The 24,001-nt window shown below is 39.0% G+C and overlaps 1 protein-coding gene across 9 annotated transcripts in view; it reads left to right on the top strand.

Moving 5' to 3' along the window:
- The window catches only part of KYAT3 (kynurenine aminotransferase 3), an 846,358-nt gene that overhangs the window by 174,127 nt on the left and 648,230 nt on the right, over positions 1-24,001 (top strand). For 8 of the 9 annotated variants that reach the window (XM_044085641.1, XM_044085640.1, XM_044085643.1 and 5 more), the window contains one exon: positions 5,886-5,944. In XM_044085641.1, the coding sequence (XP_043941576.1) occupies positions 5,886-5,944 (59 nt within the window). Of the gene's footprint in view, positions 1-5,243; positions 5,377-5,885; positions 5,945-24,001 lie in introns of those variants that run through there. The other variant, XM_044085639.1, reaches the window with a different exon arrangement.

Genomic DNA, 24,001 nt, shown 5'->3' with positions numbered 1-24,001 from the left:
GGGTCCAAAAACAAAGCAGTGTAAGAAACTGCACTGTGTGGAAGATTTTCAGTCCATATATTTCTAGTTAATAACTGTATATTAATCAGATTAGGCAATAGTAGTAGAAGTAGCGAACGTAAACTCGTCTTAAGTCAAAACAAAACAAAAAGTAATAATAGAAAATATATAATTGTACAGCATTACTAAGTATTCAAAAGTAATCCAAGCAAGGCAGGCAGTCTGTTTCCAGTCGGAAATCCTTTATTAAGTACACAGACAGGCGATCCAAGTAAAACAAAAATAGAGTAATAATTTCCTCACAGGCTTTCTAAATATATATATATATACTTTTTGTCAGGCATGGGAGTGGTTTATTGTGCTGTAAAACAAAGTGTTATTGGTACACATGGTAAATTCACATCCCTTCCCCCATCAGTGTGACATTCGAGCTGGTCCTGCCCTACTTAGTAGCTGTCATAAAAATATATAACCCTTATTTACTTTAAATAAAATTATATAATGATGTGGTACCTCTTATTTAACCAAATTAAGTAGATTATTAAGTCTGTGATTTTATCCAAGACAATATACTAGATGGCTGGAAATATATCAACCTTAGTTCATTTGGCAATCAAAAAATATGTATAAATATATACATGTACATTTTGCATGTAAAAATCAATTTCTATTTTCATAACCTATTGTTAACAAAGATCGTTTTCGTCGTCCTAGACTTCTTCAGGTCTGTGTACAAAAACCCTAAAAAATCTATATAATTGTATAATTAGTTAGTATTGTTATTACACATCATTTTGAATAAAGTGGAAAAAAGAACCAGAAAAAAATAAAAATAAGAAATGTATGTATGATGATGGAAACAAAATATACACTTAAATTTCAACTGATTTAAAATGGTATTTAAAACCAATTTGTAGAATAAAATAAAATACAATTAGTCATGTAAACAATGTGGCAATTTTCTAAGTTCCAGTGCACTTTTAATTGAACAGTAGTAGTTTAATCCAGGCTTCCTAAAAGAGTTCAGCTTTAATTGCCACATGAGTTCATGTTTCTCCAGAATATTCGGGATGTTTCCTTCAAGATCACCCATGTTTATGCGATCCAGGATCTGGAACTTAAAAACCTGTGTCTCTTTTATGAAGAGAAAGGTGTTTGGCTAGTGCATTATTTTTACATCCACAGCGGATTTCTGACAGGATGACATGAAATCCTACGCTTGAGTTTAGTTACAGTCTTGCCCACATAGAATGCATCACATTCATTGCACTCTGCCCTGTAAATTACTTTTTTAGTGTTACAGTCACCCCCTGCACTGGTTTTAATGATCTTCTTTAAATAAGGGCAATAAAACCTATCACCTTGCTGTATAAATATATAAAATGTGCAATTAGTTTCACATCTTTTAGTGCTTTTCTCACATGGTCTAGGTTTAAATTCATCAACACTTCTAATGTTCCTGGCCTTCCTATAAACAAATGATGGGGCTTCACCTAAGATGTTAATCAGAAAAGGGTTTCCTTTGACAATGTCCCAGTTTTCTTCAATAATATTTTTGATACTGTGATAATCCAAAGTGTATGTCAGGATGCAGCTATTTTTGCATTTGTTATTCTCTGTGGAATTACTTAACGTTTTTCTATTGGGGAGGTTGAGTGAAGGTGCTTCAGTCCTTTTCAGTTCTATAATGGGTTCCAGGATGTTTTTTAACATCTGACTTTCATAGCCTCTCACTAGAAAATCATTCTCTAAGTTGTTCAGGTTTCCCAAAAATGGTTCCATCTCTGTGGTAATTCGAGCTAATCTGTAGCCTTGGGTCTTCACTACATTATGCTTGTTTTTTGTAGGATGTAGACTTTTACTTTGGAGTAATAAGTTAACTTGGGATTGACTTTCGTAGCCTCTCACTAGAAAATCATTCTCGTTGTTCAGGTTTCTCAGCAGCTATGGAGTCTTTTAAGAAACATAATCAGGGTACACAGGCACAACTGCAAAAGTTAAGCAAAATTTAAGCAAGCTCATTAATCTTGTACTGGACTTCAATTTCTTTACTTTCAGTGGCAAACACTACAAACAAAAAACTGGTATAGCAATGGGGGCTCTATGGCTCCCAGCATAGCTAACGTAGCCCTGGGAAAATGGGAGGAGGACTTTGTGTTAAACAACACAGATTACATGCAGCATATCACATGCTATTTACATTTTACTGATTATGTCTTTATTGTGTGGAAAGGTGACACCTTGCAGTTTTGAGATTTTATCACTTACCTCAATCAAACAACCCCCTTCCTGAAGTTTACCTCTTCCCATAGCTGTACTTGAACCACTTTCTTAGATATACAGATTTCCAAGGACACCAGCAATAACAGAATCACCACTGATCTATTCAGAAAACCAATGAGGGTTAACTTATTACTCCACAGTAAAAGTCTACATCCTACAAAACCAAGTATAATATAGTGAAGTCCCAAGGCTGTAGATTAGCTTGAATTACCACAGAGATGGAACCATTTTTGAGAAACCTGAACAACTTAGAGAATGATTTTCTAGTGAGAGGCTGTGAAAGTCAGATGTTAAAAACATCCTGGAACCCATTATAGAACTAAAAAGGACTGAAGCACCTTCACTCAACCTCCCCAGTAGAAAAATGTTAAGTAATTCCACAGAGAATAACGAATGCAAAAATAGCTGCATCCTGACATACACTTTGGATTATCACAGTATGAAAAATATTATTGAAGAAAACTGGGACATTGTCACAGGAAACCCTTTTCTGATTAACATCTTAGGTGAAGCCCCATCATTTGTTTATAGGAAGACCAGGAACATTAGAAGTTTTGTTGAATTTAAACCTAGACCATGTGAGAAAAGCACTAAAAGATGTGAAACTAATTGTATATTTTGTATATTTATACGGCAAGGTGATAGTTTTTATTGCCCTTATTTAAAGAAGACCATTAAACCAGTGCAGGGGGTGACTGTAACACGAAAAAAGTAATTTACAGGGCAGAGTGCAATAAATGTGATGCATTCTATGTGGGCAAGACTGTAAATAAACTCAAGTGTAGGATTTCATGTTATCTGTCAGAAATCCGCTCTGGATGTAAAAATAATGCACTAGCCAAACACCTTTCTCTTCATAAAAGACACACAGGTTTTAAGTTCCAGATCCAGGATCGCATAGTCATGGAAGATCTTGAAGGAGACATCCCGAATATTCTGGAGAAACCTAAACCATCCCGAATATTCTGGAGAAGCATGAACTTGTGGCAATTAAAGCTGAACTCTTTTAGGAAGCCTGGACTAAACTACTACTGTTCAATTAAAAGTGCACTGGAACTTAGAAAATTGCCACATTGTTTACATGACTAATTGTATTTTATTTTATTTTATTCTACAAATTGGTTTTAAATACCATTTTAAATCAGTTGAAATTTAAGTGTATATTTTGTTTCCATCATCATACATACATTTTTTCTTATTTTTCTTTTTTTTCTTTTTTCCACTTTATTCAAAATAATGTATAATAACAATACTAACTAATTGTAAAATGATATAGGTTTTTACGGTTCTTGTACACAGACCTGAAGGAGTCTAGAAGGACGAAAGCGATCTTTGTTAACAATAGGTTATGAAAATAGAAATTGATTTTTACATGCAAAATGTATATGTATATATTTATATATATTTTTGATTGCCAAATGAACTAAGGTTGATATATTTCCAGCCATGTAGTATATTGTCTTGGATAAAATCACAGACTTAATAATCTACTTAATAATTTGGTTAAATAAGAGGTACCACATCATTATATAATTTTATTTAAAGTACATAAGGGTTATATATTTTTATGACAGCTACTAAGTAGGGCAGGACCAGCTCGAATGTCACACTGATGGGGGAAGGGATGTGAATTTAACATGTGTACCAATAACACTTTGTTTTACAGCACAATAAACCACTGCCATGCCTGATAAAAAGTATGTATGTATATATATATATATATATATATATATATATATATATATATATATTTAGAAAGCTTGTGAGAAAATTATTACTCTATTTTTGTTTTACTTAGATCGCTTGTCTGTGTACGTAATAACGGATTTTCGACTGGAAACAGACTGCCTGCCTTGCTTGGGTTACTTTCGAATACTTAGTAATGCTGTACAATTAAATATTTTCTATTATTACTTTTTGTTTTGTTTTGTTTTGACTTAAGATGAGTTTACGTTTGCTACTTCTACTACTATTGTCTGATCTGATTAATGTACAGTGATTAACTAGAAATATATGGACTGAAAATCTTCCACACGGAGAAGTTTCTTACACTGTTTTGGGTATTTAGTTTACCTTACAATTTTGAAAAATGGACAATTAGCATTATGTTTACCTTTATATGGAGTTCTAGACTGAACTGTGTTAAAAATGGACAATATATAATAATAAAGGAGAATTGGGATTGATAAATCCTGTGGCGTATGCTGCATTATGACACTATGAAAAGAAACAGAAATTTTTTAAAAAGCTTTAAAAGAGGAAAAAGTATACAAGTGAATAATTTAAAGCATATTAGGAGAAAATTATATTATGGGAAATAAAATTAGAAGAGTTGGAGAATGAAAGATGGGTATTGTATGAAAATATAGTGTGTAAATATTACTCTGTATCCATTAAAGAATTTAAATAAAAAGATGATTAAAGGTTTAAAAGAGAGAGGAAAAAAGATATAAAGAGATGATATAATGTCACAGTTTTTTATAGATAACATCCATAAAAATCATCTGTCAAGGCAAATATGCCATAGAAAAAGAAATGTGAAATAATCTGTAATTATGGTGGAGAAGAGAAAACTGTTGAACATGTTTTTTTTTTTTTTTTTTTTTTAAGTGTCGAAGGGTTATAAAAGTATGTTAGAAATCAGGGGACATAAATGATTTTGAGTATATAAAGGGAGTATAGGATTTATGTATGAATAATACTGAATATGAGTTTTGTTTGAAAGTGAAGATTATGTAGAAAAATAGAAGATTATTCATTGTACTTATTAAATCAAAGCATATCAGAAATTATATACATGGGATTTAGACATTATTTTGGAGAAACTAAGATTTTGTTTGTGGAAGAAAGAGTTGGGGTTGCGATAAATGAATGAGAATAGTTATAGAAAAATGTTTGGTTGTACAACCAAATGACTGATAGTGTATATAAATCATGCATATCATTGTAAATAAGTTCTTGATAAAGGACCACTACTCTTTTCAGTAGGTGCCATGGGATATGTTATGCCCACCTGAGCTACCACCAGTTCTATCCTGGTTTAACATCATATCCAAAGGACGACACACTAAGGAGTGTCTTCCAGTACCAAAGGCAAGTGTGCTACCTATAGTGCCTCTAACACTGATTTTTTACAGCTATGACACAAGTCAATTTAGTGTAAGTGGTAGTGGCTGCTGCTCACAGGCAATCTTATTTTGTGAGAAGGATGCCTCCAGATTCCATTGATGTATGGACCTCATATCAAGTAGAAGTTCATTGTCTTTGGCATGTGCCAGCTCATACACTGATGAGAGCACCAAGTATTACAGATGCTCTATAGCTTCTGTTTTCCAGTACTGATGTGGAAATGCTGTCAGTTTTTCTAGGAGATGCATTTTATACTAGTGCATTTGTTTGGTTACAGTAATCCACATTAATTTAAGGCCAATATTTTAGCAGTTCTTTCAGATTGTACATTAATTGTATGCACTTGTATACATAAAGAAATTAGTTACTTTTAGCAAGTTGTAGAAGAAACACCTGTTTACATCTGAATCGTGTTTGCTTGCTCTGAAATCTTTGCTTGTGGAAAGATTAACTTAATGTAGTATCTCTACTAGATGACTTCATCAAGACACGTGAATGCAAAAAGAATTGAAGGGCTGGACAAAAATGTGTGGTGAGTAACAAAACCCAAGAAACCATTGTTAAAGTAAATTTTATGTGAATTGCTAATTTAATCTCAGTAACTTCATACCATTGGCCTAAAAAGTTTTTTTTTAATAATCTTTTGGATCTATTCTCTAAGGATGCCATAGTTAAGATGTCTACTGAATCCACTGTGTACTTTCCAATTTTGGTGCCTTTGTCCTTGTACTATCAGTTAACCTGCTGAGAAGAATTTATTCTGTGTACTCTGGTGTTATTTTACATGAGTGTGTGAACTTGGTGTTTTTATGTTTGATATCTACTAGCCATTTGAGAATCAGACAATGTCAGATGTAGTACAGGTCAGTAGTCCTGACCCACCTAGGGAGATTTACCTCTCTAAGCTGATACACTCTATTATGCATGGTGGGCTTACCTGCTCACAGAAACAGCTCAGTATTTAAATGCGCTTGTAACATGGCAACAAGAAAAAAAAGACCAAAACTGTAGGAGAAGAGAGGATATTGATCATCATACTTCGTAAAACATCTTTTTGCAGGTTAGGGAAAATCCACCTGAACCCTCCTCCTGAACTTGTATATACTAACTCCGAGATTGTCATACCCCAGAGAAAAGGGAGCATTCCCTGAAATAGAAATACATTTGTCTGTTTTTCATCCATTCAGTGTCAGCATTACAGGACTTGTAAAGTGGGTCCCAACACGTCAGACAATTACCCACGAAACCTTTGAATGCTTCCTTGAACAGCTCTACAATAGATTGCCTTTAGATGAAAGATGTAAGATGAAGACAGGAAAACCCTGTTCCTTGCAGATCTGTTTAGTGCTGTAAGACAAAGACAAGAAAGCCCTGTTCCTTGCAAATCTGACCTCCCACAATAATTCATGCATTAAAACATAAGTCTGTGATCACCTCCCCCACCCTTGACTGCACTAATTTGTTAATATTGCATTGTGTTTTTAGCCAGTTTCATTCTTTTGTCACCTAACCAAAGTTAGGATTCTTGCCACCTGTGCAAATTGAAAATTCAGTACTGCATTTGAACAATGTGCATTCCTGTGCTTTTTTTAGTGTTTCCTTTCTGTTTGAATATGTGCAGTAATAGAAAGATGCAAGTGACCAGTAGACACTAGTTTGCTTATTCTTAGGGGACGGAGGCAGCCTGGTTTGGTGTATAGGCTATATCCACAGAAGTGCAGGTTTATCACCACAGTATGAAGAGCCTAGCATGCCTGTGCTGCAAGAGATGTACTGCTTGGTTGCAAGGTTTTGCATTTGTGGAAGCTTGTATGCTCTTCCTGAAGGTAGCTATAGATGAAGGTTGCGAGCTGCCTTGGGAGTGGGGTAGGATATGCTATAGGATCTGCAGACTTGCTTGTTTCCTAACATCCAGCTCTCTGCTACATCAATAAGCAAATAGTCTGGAGTGATGCCATCCTAATGGAGGAATGAATATTTTAATTGGAAACAGGACAGTAAAAAAGTCCATAAATTGTTTTAACTGATGAAAATTGCATGTAATGTTTATTTCTATGTTATCACTTAATTTAAGCAACCTAGTTACATTAGCACATAAGCAGATGACTTTTAAGTTTAAGTATATGAGTTTATGTAATTGCAGTTGCTGAATCTCCTGTACAGCTTCACTCTATGGATACAATGCTGGTAATCACAGTGCATTATTGTTTTTTTTTTTTTTTTGCCCTGTTCTGTTTTTTAGCACCTATAATGAATTATCATTTAAGACATAGGTAAACGTACACCTGTATAAGAGAAAACAAACCATATTAACATGTTCTTAGTTTCACACATTATGTTTTTTGTATAACTATCATCAATCCAACAGTACAGAATTTGCTCTGTTCCTGCCTTCCCTTAAATCTCACCCCTCCTCCACAACATTATTCTGCATGTATTTTTCCCACAATTTCCATTTTTATATATAATTTGCTCCTACCCTTTTCTAAAGATCCCACTTCCAGATATTTTATCTCTGTTGCAATATTCAGTAGTAGACTTTGATTTCCATTTTCTAGTAATTTCTCTTTTGGCAGCCACCAGAATTAAACGTAGATTCAGATCTTGTATCCCCAGGTCAAAAAATAATTTCTGTAGTTATACCCATTTCCTTGCCTAATACTTCTGACAGTACTCTATAGGGAATTTTTGAAGTCTACAAACTCATTACATTCTCAAAGCATGAATTCTCTGTTACCTGTTTCTTCTCCATCAACTTCCATCATTTGCCATCTACCTGTGTAAAATTCGTTAGAGTCTGCTTGAGGTCTAAAGATACATATCCAAATACCTCCAAACAAAAATTCTTAATCTTCTAGACTTTGTTGCATTTGTTTAGCCAGTCTTTCTTCCCAAACTTTTTCTAAAATCCTCTGATTGAGTACTATAGTTACCGTACAATATTTTATATTCCCTACTAATTATCCCCTTTTTAATAGCAGCTTCTTTTCTAAATTCAACTAAAAACTCTTCCAGAGCGGGTCTTTGAATTAGGATTCCCCTTTTTTTCTCTTTGCCTATACTCAGATATCAATCCCTGATAGGGTAAGGCAGCCTCAAGCATGCAGTCCATATGTGTTCTCGGCCACTTCCCATTCCGTTACCTTTCTTTTTCAAGTTATTTGCTCCCAATACCTTGGTTCCTTTGCCAGTTTTTTCCCAGTCAATTCCAGTCCCATCTTGCCTAGTCTCTGTACCCCTAATTACAGTCATCCCTATGGGCAAAAATCTCCTTTCTCCATTCTAATGTTGGCTTAATTCTTAGAATCCTTTCTGCTGCTTTATGAATATAATATTCTGTATGGCTCTTATTCTACTTAAGGATCTGCATCCGAAATCCTACTCTCTCATTATTTCTTGAAATCCACCCAGTTTTATCATCATCCCTTTCTACTGTCAACTATATCGTTCTGCTTGTGTTTTGTATATGAGCCTTAACTGTGTAGCTGTAAAATATCCCTTCAAATCATATAATCCTAAGCCACCTTGTTCTGTTGGATGGATCAGTTTGCTCCACGTGACCCTTGTTCTCTTCCCCTCCCAGATAATTTTTTTTCAACTCTTTATTAATTATTGCCCACAACTTTTCCTCTGGCTGATAAAATATGCTTGATCCGCATATAAAAGGAAATGAACTAAAAACCTTTTCTTACTACTTGTTTCTTCTGCTAGTCTAGTTTCTCAAGTTTTGTATTTTCTTTTATTTAGTCTCTTCCCTCATATCCTTAGCTGCCCTAATCCTTTTAAATCCATACTCCTCAATAATTCATTTTATACTATCCCCATAAATATGGGTATTACCAGACCAATTCATGTTTGGGTACATAATTTACAGCTGTATTTGTTGCTTTATCCTCGTTAATTTTGCATCTCAAAAAGACTAGAAACTGTCTCAATATGCTCTACAACACTGAGATTTCCTTTTCTGGTTTTCTCGGGTGAAAATAATATCTGCAGATAAAGACAGATTTTCTTTATAACCATACCAATTATATCTTTGAATATGAGTCCCTTATTTTCTCTGCCAGTAGTCTAAATATATACCAAATAAAAGAGAGAGAGGACACCACTGGCTGGATCCTCTCTTCATACACAACTTATCAGAGAGGAAGCTTCCCACTTTAATTTTTGCCTCCGATCCCAAATATGTCGTCCTAGTTAAACTTATTATTGCATCAGGGAATGCAGATGTTTCCATTGCCCTAATCATAAAATCCCACCTTACTCTGTCAAATGATTTCCCTCTAGATCATCATTGTTATATTAATGTTGTCAAATGTATGCCTCCCCTTCCAAATCCACACTGACCTATATCTATCAATTTTGGCAACACTTTTTACCATTCTTTTAGCTGTTGCAGACACTGTTTTTATTTATTTTACAGTTGTTGTCAAGGGAAGTCTGGCAGGGCACAAAGGCCACTTTTCAGAAGAGGCCCATGGAGAAAAGCTCAGGTACATGCACTACAAACAAAATTGTTTAAATTATACAGTATCAACAATGTCAGGCAGAATACAAATAAAATAAATTTGTCAATATCAAAATAGTTAAGACAGTAAATATACGCACAGTAGTAAAGCTTCTTATACTAAATGTATGCTGTACAGACATACTTAACTCTGTAGCAGGATGTTGAAGAAACCCAGCGAGTTGAAACTCAATCAGATCATCTGATGAAGGTGAGGCACCGTCGGTCTTCTTGCTATTACCTGCTCTTATTGTGTTTCAACTCGCTGGATTTCTTTAACAGTTTGTTTTTTAGTTTTTCTGTAGCAGGATGGATATCACAATACAGAAACAATGCAAACTTTTTGTTTAAAATTGAAATGAGCTTGTAAGAAGCTGAGTCTAATGGGCCTTTACCATCTTTAGGTATTGCAGCTACCGCAGCTTTCTTCCAGGATATTGGTGCTTCCACTCCTTTTAAAATACTGTTAAACAAAACCTTCCAGGTCTTTACCACTTTCTTCCCTCCTAGATTCAAACATCCACAGGAATAATATCTATTCCTGGTGACTTTCCTGCAGATCATTTAATTGTATGTCACCATTTTTATCTTTGTCTCCTCCTGTCTTAACTGTTAATTGTTGAGCCTGATCTACCTCTAACCTTGGCATACTTAACTCTTCCATAAATATTTCCATGTGTGGTATTTCTTGATTTCCACATTTCTCTGCTGTATACACATTTTCATAGCATTTCTGAAATATCTCTAATACGTCTACAGGATTTCTTGTTATTTTCTTCTTATAGGCACCCTAAGTTTGGCAACATGTTGCCTAAGTCATTGTGCTAAAAGTTGTTGTGCTCTGGAGTTATTATCAAAAGACAGTTGCTTAACAGCATGCATATTATCCAGAATACTCCCTTATTTTCTCTTTAGCACTCTGCAGTTGCATCTTTTCTTATGTGAGATTATCCTTATTCTGTTGTGCTTTCACCTTTGCTGGGCCCTGTAAACATTTTTTTGTTACTACTTAACCATATCACTTTTTTCTTTTATTTCTACTGTCAATTAAATGCACATGTTCCCGTGAAGTATAATTTGTCTAGTCTAACCCAATTATTGTACCTTGGGGAATTAATATATAAATTCTCTCCTTTCTTACTATTGAATTCAAGTATTCCATGCCAAATATTTTCCTAAATTTCTTAGAAATCTCCCCTCTTCTGTTATATTTTCTCTTGTAGGCCCCCCAGATGCATCTTCTCTGTTGGATATCATATTGCAGTACCCACCTATAAGTAATATTCCCTGCTGAAAGTTGACTTTCTCCCAAAATTTTCATAAGCTTCGTACTTCTAGCTGGAATATAAATACATCCCGGCATAATCCTCCTTCCTTGCCAGGAGCCCCTTACTACCACATATCTACCATTATTATCTTTTTCCATCTTCGGTCAGTATTGGAGTTTCTCTGTCAATTAGTGTAAGTACTTCCCTTTTCCTTAGTCCCTGATGCTCTGATGTGTGTCCATCCTGAAATCAAATAAACATGCACACTTCTTTCCAAATGTGTCTCCTACACCATTATTATTTGTACTCTGCATTTCTTAATATAATTCAGCAGTCTTTCCTTTTTGTCTATAGCTGTGAAGTCATTCACATTTCAAAGTAATGTGAATAGTGTAGCCATTGTGATAAAAAATGATCATTCCCACCTATTATATATATATATATATATATATATATATATGTATAACTTTTTAAATGTCTATTTCCGATTTTTGTTGCATGCACCTGCTGATGTTGGCTGGTTGATCTTTTATACAGTTGTTTCTTGTCATCCCATTTGAACCTCTCACATTTTACAAGACATTTTGTTTCAAGGAAAACCCCCAAACAAAAAAAAAAAACCTCCAGAACACCCCTGTAATTATTAACTTGAAACGAACACACAGTACTATGTAGGTTCATAGGTGTTTACTAGGCTAATGACCACAAGGGCCTTTTTAAGCCTAGCCATGCATCCCAAATCTCTAATGAGTTCTGATACCCTTGATAAGTGTAAGGCCTGGGAGATGAACCATTTACATGTACATCTTCAAATAATGAAGTTTAACCCTCCTGATAATAACAGTTGCTCCAAATCAAGTGCATGCTGGCATTATGTAACCTAAAATTAAGGTTAGCAGTGCTAAGACACATGCTGTAGCCTGCTCCTACTAACACTAATTGCTGTCTGTTCTCGTGCTATCTTTATTCTACTCCAAGATGTGAAAAACAGCTTGCATGCTTTCAAAAAACATGAACTTTTAGCCTTAAAAAGGGTTCTGGCTTTTATTGCCTGCCCAAGTGCCCCTATAGTCAGTGTGTCTCAATGGAAATATAAGAACAAAATGTACAGCTGGCCTCAGCCGCAGACTTCTCAACTCACACTGAACATATATTTGCCAAAGGAAATTTTTTAATATTTAGATTATACAGGTTTGAATAAGGAAAATGTAAAGGGTTTGGAGACTACTGTATATCACCATTTTCTTACCTAGAGAGTCGATTATCCGAACTAATTGGGACCTATGGTAGTTTGGATAATCAAATTGTTCGGATAATCAAACATAACTGAACCCAATAAAAACCTTCTAAACATGCTTTTGATGAACATTAAACAAGAAAAGTAAAGCAAATTTACTGTAAATAGAATATGGTACAGTATATTATTGTAGTAAAATATTTCTCAAACTGTTCAGATAATCAAACATGTAACTGAACCAGATAAAAAAACTTCTAAGCCACTCACTCACTATGCATTTACCTTTTAAAAAATACTTTGTACTGTACAGTATAGTGATTAAGGTGTTTACCTTACAGACACAAGCTGCAGGGTTTGATTCTCATAAGCAGTAATTGACTAGGCTTAAAATGGCCCAAAAGGGCAGTTACCCTAGTACTGTACTAATTGTTGAACCTATTATGTTTAGTTTTAATTTAAAACTTATTTCAAATTTTATTAGCACAAATACAGATCAATATTTGCTAAACAAAGCAATACAGTCTCACAGTGAAAACAAAACAACATCAAAACTTCTCTACCCTTGAAACTCACTTTCATTTAAACAGCATTAAAATTCACATTCAAAGAAAATGCATCTGACCAATGGCAGATAAAGTTTATCTTTAGGCTGTTTTTCAAATCATAGTTCCCCTTGCACATTTTAGGACCATGCATACATAAATACACTGTCCTGATTGTATTAAATTGTATTCCCTGTATAATAAATACAGCACCATTTGTTAGAGCGTCTTGTAAATTTGTAGTTTTAAACATTTTTTCCAGTAAGCAATGAAACAAAATGTATGAACCAAGAATGGAAAAACTGCCCATTTCAGAATATTTTGTTAGTAGAAGTCTACTGAAACTTCTGTCATTACAATCCACCAATATCAGTCAATGCACAATCTCTTTAGAAGTAAGTCATCTGAATAATTCCACATTAGAGAGATCTGTTACTGAGGACTGCAGCATCTACCACCTTTAAAGTACAACACAGTACGATATCAGCAATCCAGCTACATACTGTGGGAGTAGAACCCGCCCACAGCCTTCTGCATCAAAATAAAGCATACTACCTGTTGTGCTGCATCAAAAGAAGGTATACTACCTGTTGTGCTACTAACAATGCTTTTAAATACTTTAGCACAATAGTGATTATCATTTGCTAAACAGCAGCTGCACATTGTAAATAGACTTGGCATAAACAGCTCTAAACTTCTCTTTTCCCCTGAAGCTCTCAGCTCCTTGTAAAATGCACTTGATACTCACTTTCTTGTAGAATGCACTTGGCACTCAGTCATATCTCTCAACTGTGTAGCACAAGAGACCTGTAAAAAGACAAAATTTATGGGGAGGCACAAAGGCTTAAAACCAGGGACACATTTTAAATATTGCTTGTATAATCTTAGAAAGTTGCTACAATAAAAGGTTTTGTGTTAACTCTGCCCTGCATTTCCTGAAAGCTGGTCACAAGCTTTTTCTCCCAATGCACAGTTTGTTAAAATAAGGTCTGTACTAACCCAGTGGTGGTAGGGGTAGAACATTAAGGCTCTTATACTGAAGGTACAGGGTTTGAACCTGAGCAGTAACACTTAACCACCAGTTATCCCTAATTGGGACATTCACAGCAATAGTTAATTACAATATTCCGAGAAGTAGAAAAATTAATTCCTTTTCTAAAGCAATCAGATAAAATATTCCAAAAAGTAGAAAAATTAATTTCCTTTCAGCAACTGAAGCAGAGTATTCCCTTCACCCTACCTTCCTCCTAAACAATCAGCTGAGTATTCCCTTCCACCACACCTCCTAAAACAAAGCAAATCAGCTAAACACACCTACCTCATTCTGTGAAGTAGAAATGGACAAAATTCCCTTCCGGCAACAAAGCTGTATAAGGAAAGAAAATGTTTCGCCAGTGGTGGTTTAGTGGAGAAATATTTTGAAATGGAATATATGGGGAGTTTTTGTGACTGAGTCAACTGAGATTTCGGTTCTTAGAAATTCAGGAATTTACAAATGGAAAATGTAATTTGTGAATGTTATGTTGACGATAACATTGGACAAATCAAGAAGATGGATTTCATTTTGTTGATCTTCTCATTGAAAATATGTAATATACATCAATATGTGGAGTAACAACAGGAAGTTAGTGAGAGGTACATTTATAATAAGAAATCACATTCGTTTAAAATAGAGATATATGATTTGATGTTCACTAATGTATAAGAGTATACAAATTATATAGGAAATGCTGTCGCAGCAAAAAAAAATGCTAATCAAGAAACATGAACAAAATATTGTGGCTTTTACATGAGGCAGGTAATATATGTTTGAGAAAAATGTGCTATATTTGAGAAGTATCTGAGCTAGAAAGAGGTAAACATTTACTTGAAATGTAATAAATTAAAGAAATGCAATAGAAGGGATAGTGGAGCTAAATAAAATAGATGAGGGCAGAAAGGGCTGTTGTAAAAATAGGCTGATCTTCTCATGCTTTTGCACACTATTCGCAAAGTAAGGGCACTGTTTTTAGCCAGCAAAGACCATTTCACCAATCCTCAGTTTGATGACACCTGTGCATGTAAAAGTGCCGTCTCTTAAATTAGTAATTGCATTTTTGATGGAGGTTACTGCATTTGGGGATTTCACTTTCTCCAACATCCAGTGATGTCAAAGTTAGAATAATTTAACTTGGAATTGCCATTTGCATTTAATGTATGCGGTGTGCAAAAAAAAAAAAAAAGTGTGTGTGTATGTATATGCTTACATATATATATGTACACACACACACATATATATATATATATATATATATATATATATATGTATGTATACACACACACACACACACACACACACACACACACACACACACACACAGGTCTACTTCACATGATTGAATGTTCAAATGTTCGAATTCCATATGGCCGAGACCATATGATCAAACATTTGAATGTTCGAAAATGTGTAGTAGACCTGAAAAACACAAACCGAAAATAAACTTAGTATAGCGGGGGGGGCAAGCCCCCCCGCAACTTAAATATACCAACTCCGCGATCGCACTACAATGAGAACAAGGGAAATCTCCCGGTCTAAGCTGTATGCCGATCCCCATTCAGAATTTCGAAGTTTTAAACCTTCGAACATATGGTCTTTGATCATAATGGGTTTCGAAGTATTAAGATTTGAAATTCTGAAGGGGACACACACACACACACACACACACACACACACACACACACACATATATATATATATATATATATATATATATATATGTGTGTGTGTGTGTGTGCACTTGTGTATATTTGTGTGTGTGTGCGCACTTGTGTATATTTGTGTGTGTGTGCGCACTTGTGTATATTTGTGTGTGTGTATGTATGTATATGTATATATATATATATATATATATATATATATATATATATATATATATATATATATGGTTCCCCTTTATAATCTCGAAATACAGAGTTTCATCTTCCAAACTGAAGCTGAAGTCTTCTAAAGCTAAGTACTCTGGGGGATCCTTTTTTCTTTCACTAACCGATGTCAGAAAAAGTTAACATTTGTCTCGCCTCTGGAAAGCAAATACCACACTGAGACTTTAATTCCTACTGCGTCACTTGTTTAGGCCTAGACCATGACGACCCCCGCTGTCGCTTTTGTGCTTTGTTCAACACCAGAACTATATGTTGTTGGGCCCTTACTATAGCTAGATATTTTCACTGTCAGTCCTTCTCTTCCGATATGGCTTCGGTAAGCCATCCGACAACTGATCTTCTGAAAAAACGTAAAGATAAAGACAGACCGCACAGGTCCAAAACTGCCGACGATGCTTCCGTTAAGCTAGTCGTCAGTTCTCCGGTCCTCAGTGAGGTGCTTTCACAGCCCCTGATGCCTGCTTCTGTGGATTCGCAGGCCGCTACCGAGACCCTTTCGGAGTCCGGTATGCTGCGAGACTCTTCTTCTACTAAGGATCCTGCAGATGTGTCTACCTTGGATGGCACTGAGCAGGCACCAGTTTCCGAGGAAGTACTTCGCACTACCCATTCTCGACACAGACCAACAACTTCTTTTGCATCTATGGTTCTTTCGAAAACAACCAAGATTCTAAGGCCCAGGGTACGAACCACACCCAAAAAACTGACGACCCAAGCTCAGGCCCCTGCTTCCTTGCCTCCGTCTCAAATGCGTAAAATGGCAGAAGACCTTATAATGCTTATCAGGGGAAGCCAGGCTGCCCCTTCCAAAAGAAAGAGAGACTTTTCCTTAGTAGTTTTACCTAAACAGGAGTCCGATGACTCTGATGCATCTGAATATGAAGATATGCAACCCCTCTCTGCTTATGAGGGTTCTGATTTTGCAGAGGAATCCATCCCTTCAGCCTTTCCACCCAAGGACTTTTCCTTTGGGGAAGCCCTACATACTTTAAGGGAGCATTTTCCAATGGGAATGTCAGGACTATCCTCAGTCAAAAAAAGAGACTCTGGGAATTCTTAGATCTTCCACAGCACAGACCTCTGGCCATTCCTCCTGTCCTGGATGTTTTGGATGATGTTTTTATGAAATCCAGTCTGACACCTGACACCCTCTCTCCTGCTCCCAGGAAACCTGACCGGTACTGTAGAGTCCCTGACTCTCACAAATTTATTTTCAAAAATAGTACTGCTGACTCCGAGGTCATCTCTCAAGGACCTAAAGGAATCAAAGCCACTTCAGAGGTCATCTCTCAAGGACCTAAAGGAATCAAAGCAACTTCATCTAAGACTCCTACCCCCTCAGATAGGGATTCCTGAGCATTAGACAGATGGGGTAAAAAAGTATTAACCTCTGCTACTCTTGCTATTAGAGCATTAAATTGTCAGTTCCATATGCTGAAATGACAACAACATACCATGGAACTCCTCAAACAAAAAAATATCTTCTTTCCCTGTTTGTGCTGAAAATAGAGTTACAAGAGTTGATGCATTCTGCAAGTCAAGTAACTAAGCACACCTTGCAGTGTGGTTTTGTCGCCCTAGAAGCATCTTGCAGGGCAGCAGTCACTGGTCCTGTACTTAGAAGACATGCTTGGCTTAAGGAAAAGATCTTGCCAGACCATGTCAAATCCAAATTATTGGACGCACCCTTGCACAAAGACAACTTATTTGGCACCAAGGCAGAAGAGGTCCTAAAAAAGATGAAGAAAAAGCTAAATCCATGCAGACAGTTAAAGACTTCTTGCAGGTCCAGCCACCGAGGTTCAGTAGGCATTGCCCTTCCAAGCACTGCTCCTTTCCTGCTCCCCCCAGGTTAGCTCAGCCCAAACACAGGGGAAGCAGTCCCCCCAGACAACAGCCCCAGGGAATGCAGAGATCTAAGCATTGGAGTTCCTCCTCTTCAAAACCAGGGATTGCAAAGCCACCACCTTATGGTAAGAGCTCACAATGACTTTACACTTCTACCCCTCCCACTGCCGACCTGCACTTGCACCTAGGAGGAAAACTCTCCTTCCACGCAAGCAACTGGGCCATCATTACCAACGACCGCTGGGTCCTCAACATAGTGTCCCAGGGATATAAATTTTAATCTGATATTGTTAATCCTCGTTCATTCCTTACGTATGGGTATCAGTTCCGACTTTGGAACCGAGCTGGCCGTCTTCCAAGCTCGCGTCAGCCACAAACTCTCGAGGGAAAACTTTTACCCAGAATTCCCCTCTCCCTGTTACCCCAGATTTTGTTTGCCGCGTCGCCATTCGGTCGTGTCAAGCTACTTCTCTTGAGCTAAGTACAACATTGTTGTCTTTCTAGTCTAAAACAACTTTTTCTCTCGGAAAAGTTTTTTTCTCTTACCTTATCGCATTTAGCGACTGTCCTTTCTTAAATTTTTTTTTTTTCCAATCCTTTTACCGTGAGTTATTTTCTTCTATACCATCGTTGGTAGACCCCTTTTCTTCATTACCTTTGGGTATTTCTTGTACCATTGCTGGTATTCTTTGTTTCATCCTTTTCTATCATGGATAAAAAGGTAGTCTAGGATTTAAGAGATGTTCAGATTGTGGACATAAATTACCTACTTCAGATGCACATTCTCTGTGTGTCTATTGTTTGGGTGTGCCTCATTTATCAGTTGATCCACCCTGTGCAATTTCTAAGAACTTCTCTAACAGGACGTTGATTGAGAGGAAAAATAAGTTGTTGCTGAAGGGACTACTCAAATCTCCCTTTTCAGAGGCTATTTCTGGGTCGGAGGCCTCAACCCCTCCCAGATCCCATAAGAAAAAAACTGATGATCTTTCAAAGGCCAAATCTCTTCCTTCGTCCCCGGCTGGGGACTCCCATCAACCGAGACCCAAGAAGGCTAAGCTTTCTACTTCGGATCTGACTCTTTCTGCTCCAGCGCTTTCGGTGCCTAGACCCTTGGCACCGAGGCCATCGGCGCTATCTGTGACTTTGGCACCGAGGCCATTGACGCCATCTGTGACTTCGGCACCGACTAGCATGCCCCTTACCGTATCGGTACCGAGGGGCTCCTTGGTTCAGACCTCACTACCAGCACAAACTATCCTGTCGGCGCACACTGAAACCACATCGGCTCCGATACCTTGCCCGGAACCGACAACTCGGTTACTGACACCGATTTTTTCGGTCCCAGCTTCGGCACCGACCTTACTGTCGGTGCAGACCATGACTTTGGCACCTATGATTTCCCCGGTGCAGACACCTGTAGGTACAGTCCTTTACGGCACCGTTATTTTCAGTGCAGACTGGTGATGTGGACACCGAGCTTGTCCCATCTGTGGATAGACCTTAATCCCCCTCAGCCGTGTCTGTGAAATCCACTAGAAGCCTCTCTGAACATGATGTGTTGCGTCTTGTGGATCAAGTGCTTTTGGCCAGAGGTATCCCACCCCCCCCCCCAGGACCTATCCTTCCTTGGGAGGTGATCATCCTTTTCCAAAGACCCCTACTTATTCTCCTCCTTCATTGCCTTTGAAGCCCTTTGATATAACACAGTCTTCCCCCTCTACTGTTCCCTTCATGGACCTCACTACGGAACCGCAATTGCCTTCGTGGCAGGAGAGTTTTGCTACGACCCAGGATGTCAGCTGTGGCGTACATAATTTAGTGTTTCACAGCCATCCAGGGACTCCCGAGTCGGCAGGCTGAGCCACTTAGGGGAGGATTGACCCCTGTCCAGGACACTCACCCCTCTTCAGGTGGACCGGCCTTCCATCTAATGGAGAAGGCTTTGGCGTCTGACGATACTGTGCTGTCTATCTCCCCGCCCTCTTCTGGCCCACTATGTACACAAGTTACTCCTAGTGGACACTGGGAGCAATGGCCTCAGGATGTACTCCCACAGGAAACCCCTTTTGTATTGTCTTCCCCGGCTTCTCCCTCTGAGGAAGTTCATCGCAAAAGCTCATGCAAGAGGAAGCACATGGACTCCACAGAGGAGTTCCTTACTGAAGACACAGACTTTGATGATAGCGAAGGATCCCCTCGCTCACCCTCTGAGGTATCCTTTGGTGATATCCTCGAAATCCTTAAACAGAGAGGTGACTGGCAACCCTATAACCCGACCTCTGAAGAGTCTATGTTCCTGCAGGCCTTTCGCGCCCGGCCCCCTACCTCCTGGGTTACTCCACCTGCTGACGAACTGGTCCGGCTCATCGTGCCGCGTGCGTGGAAGGCTCCTGACACCATTGAGGCCATTCCCCAGAGGCAAGATAAATTTTTGTCCCCTCCTGCTACTGACCCCCATTGGTCCAAAGGTCTTCCTGTAGATGCTGTGGTGGTGGCGGCCACAACCAAGAAGGACTTGGTGGAAGAAGAAAGCCAGACTGTCCATCCGCCCAACAAAGAGTCATGGGCTCTGAACAGAATAGGGAAGCGTACTTTTGCATCAGCGACCTTTGCAATCAGGTCCCTGAATTATATGGCACACTTCACCGGGCTTGAAAGGGATTTAGTACCTGAGCTCTCTGAAACTTTGGCTGGTGCCATATCTGATGAAGTCCGTGACAAAGTGGACTCTCAGCTGGCTACCACTGAATCGAAATCAAACTCCTCCATGCGCCTGATATCTCACGCATCAGAAGGAGCAGCTAGAGCGGCGAGTTCAGTTGTTGTTTTGAGATATAGTACAAAAAGTCTCGGCACACTTGGATGCGCTTATGTAATTTCACAGAACCCTTCAAGGCTTCCTTTCTCAACACTCCCATCGAAGCCTCTTCACTGTTTGGACCCAAAGTTAAAAGTACACCGGCCAGATGTGAACAGGACGGTAAGACCCTTTCTGCCATAGGTGTCCATTATTCTTCCCCTCAACGTGCTTTCTCCAGAAACCAGAAGAGCAGGAAGATATGGTACAAAAAGTCTCAGGGTCCTTTCCGTGACACACAGGCCGAGTTCTTCCCTAGAGGCAGAGGGGGAAACTCTCAGGGAAGACGCCCCTTTCAGGGCAGAGGGGATCCGCGTAACCAGGGTTCCAGGGATTCCTTTCCTGGTCAATCCTATCAGCGCTCCTGAAGAGCGGCCCAACTCCTTTCCTTTGCAGGTGGTTGGGGTCGTTTCCCCTAGTACCCTTCTGCCTGGCTAACTATCACCACCGACTCTTGGGTACAAAAGATAATAACCAGGGGTTACCATATCTTTTTCGATCTTTGTCCTGCCCCCCAACGAACTTACCCGACGTTCCACCCAGTCAAAGGGAAGAAGCAGCACTAGAGATAGCAAAGCTGCTAAGAAAAAGAGTCATCCAAATAGTCCCTCCAGACCAGATAGGATCCGGATTCTACTCAAGACTATTTTTGGTGCCAAAGAAAACCGGGGACTGGAGTCCAATTTTGGATCTCAGTGTACTGAACAAGTTTGTGAGAGTACAAAAATTCCGGATGGTTACAATACAGCCTATCCTCCCACTTTTGGAAAAAGATGATTGGATGTGCTCGATAGATCTTCAAGATGTGTGCTACCACATAAAAGTGGACAGGCCATCAAGAAGATTTCTGCGCTTCCGTGCTGGAGCCAGTCACTATCAGTTCAGAGTACTGCACTACAGCCCCCAGAGTGTTCACAAAGTGCATGGTAGTCGTCACAGCTCACTTGCAACTACAAGCATTCCAGGTGTTTCCATACCTAGACGACTGACTTATCTCCACCCCCACCAGACATCTGTTGGAAGAAGCCCTGGCATACTCTCTCCTCGTTTCTAAAAGGCTAGGCATAACCATAAACTGGCAGAAATCCAATCTCACCTTATCTCAGTCCACAGAATTCATAGGGGTCGTATTGGATACAAAGAATTGCAGAGCATCCATTCCAGAGCACAGAATTCTAAGGATAAAGCAACAACGGATCCCAATCCTTTCAAGGGAGAGATCCACAGCTCACTCTGTCTTACAGCTGTTGGGTTCCATGGCAGCCTCTATCACCATTGTCCCCCTAGCCAGATTTCATATGAGACTTCTACAATGGCTACTGCTCACCCAATGGTATCCTTTTCAGCATCCTTTTTCAGCCAAGATTTGAGTAACCCACAGGTGCAAACAGGATTTAAATTGGTGGATGACCCACAACCCATCACAATGGTCTTGCCCTTTCTCCCCCCAGCAGCCCAAGGCTACAGTGACCACGGACGCCTACCTGATGGGGTCGGGAGGGCTATGTCAGGGTCAGACAGTCCAAGGCACTTGGTCCAAATTGGAGGCCCAACTGCATATAAATGTTCTGGAGCTGAGGGCGGTGCTTCTGGCGTTGCAATCATTCCATCCCCTGCTGCCGTCCGGGACTATTGCGATACAGTCAGACAATATGGCGGTGTTCTTATACATCAACAAACATGGCGGAACCAAATGTTACCCCTTTTGTCGAGAGACCATGAGGATATGGCAATGGGTGATGGCTACCAACCGTTTTCTTCTAGCAACGCACATTCCTGGGAGTTCCAACCTGATAGCAGACAGACTCAGCAGATGCATTCTACAACCTCACGAGTGGTCCCTGAATTCCTTATTAGCGGCGGAGATCTTCCACCGCTGGGGCCATCCTTGCTGCGACCTCTTTGCATCCCTGACCAACTACAAATCCAGCAACTACTTCACCCTGATTCCCCCTCTGGGACTGTCACCCAGGGACAGTCTAGTCCACGATTGGCCCTCGGGTCTTCTCTATGCTTTTCCACCTCTTCCCCTCATTCCCCATTTTCTGAAGAAAGCCCATCGGTTGAAGAGCAAGGTGGTCCTCATAGCACCATATTGGCCTCCTCAGATTTGGTTCCCCTTCCTTTGGCCTCAACTGCTAGATCAACCATGGATTCTCCATCCAACCCCAGGGTTGAAATCCCATCTGCAGAATCTGATTCATCCCAGCTTGGACAGCCTGAATCTCACAGCTTGGCTTCTCCAATTCCCTTGATTGCCAGGCAGAATGATCTTTCTTTACCAGTACGGGACATTCTTATTGCATCTCATAAGTCTTCCACTAGAATAACTTATCTAAGCAAGTGGAAAAGATTTACCTGTTGGCTGAAAGAAAAGCAAATAGATCCTTTTTCAGCACCAGTGTCGATAGTTCTAGAGTACCTAGCCGATCTATTTCAATCGGGTCTTTCGGCCTCTACCATTAGAGTTCATTTGGCTGCAATATCTAATTTCCATGAGGGTGTCCAAGACTCCTCTCTTATGTCTCACAAATTATGCAAGACCTTCATAAAAGGTGTGAATCATCTGAAGCCCCCTTTTAGAGAACCTATTCAACCATGGGGACCTGTCATTAGCTTTACAAGCTCTGACAATGCCTCCTTTTGAACCAGCTTCTTTGTGCGACCTCAAATATTTGTCATGGAAAACCTTGTTTTTGGTCATCATTACTTCTGCCAGACATATCGCTGAGCTTCAATTTATGCATCAAGAGTCCATACTTGATTTTTCATAGCGATAGAGTGTCTTTGAGAACTAATCCTTCCTTTCTGCCAAAAGTGATTTCTGAAATGTCCATTAATCAAACCATTGAATTGCCAGTTTTCTTCCCCAAGCATTCAAACAAAGGAGAGTATTGCCTACATACCCTAGATATTCACAGGCAAATTCGCTTCTACTTGAATAGGACTAAGGCCTCTAGTAAATCAGACCAGTTATTTTCGGCCTATTCTGGACCTAGATTAGGATGTGCTGTTGCTAAGGTCACATTGGCTAGATGGTTGAAAGACCTTGTGACCTTCGTTTATACACAATGTAATATTCCATTACAGACTACCATCAAAGCTCATTCCACAAGGTCGGTGGCAACTTCTGCTGCCTTCCATGCCAGAGCTTCTTTACATGACATCTGTGCAGCTGCAACTTGGGCTACGCCTCATACCTTCATCAATCATTACAAATTGAATTTGGCCTCCAGGGGGAGTATCATTTGGTTCTGTGGTGCTCAGGAATGTCCTTCCATGAGAGCCTCCCAAGAATAGAGGTAGCTGGGGACTCTGTCCCATACGTAAGGAATGAACGAGGATTAACAATATCAGATAAAGAAGTTATGTCTTACCATAACGTTCTGTCTGCATTGTTGATCC

Source organism: Protopterus annectens, chromosome 10.part0, assembly GCF_019279795.1.
Source record: "Protopterus annectens isolate FY-2018-M chromosome 10.part0, PAN1.0, whole genome shotgun sequence".
NCBI lineage: Eukaryota > Metazoa > Chordata > Ceratodontiformes > Protopteridae > Protopterus > Protopterus annectens.
The sequence above is the reverse complement of the archived record's forward strand: the minus strand, read 5'-3'. Positions and strand labels throughout refer to the sequence as shown.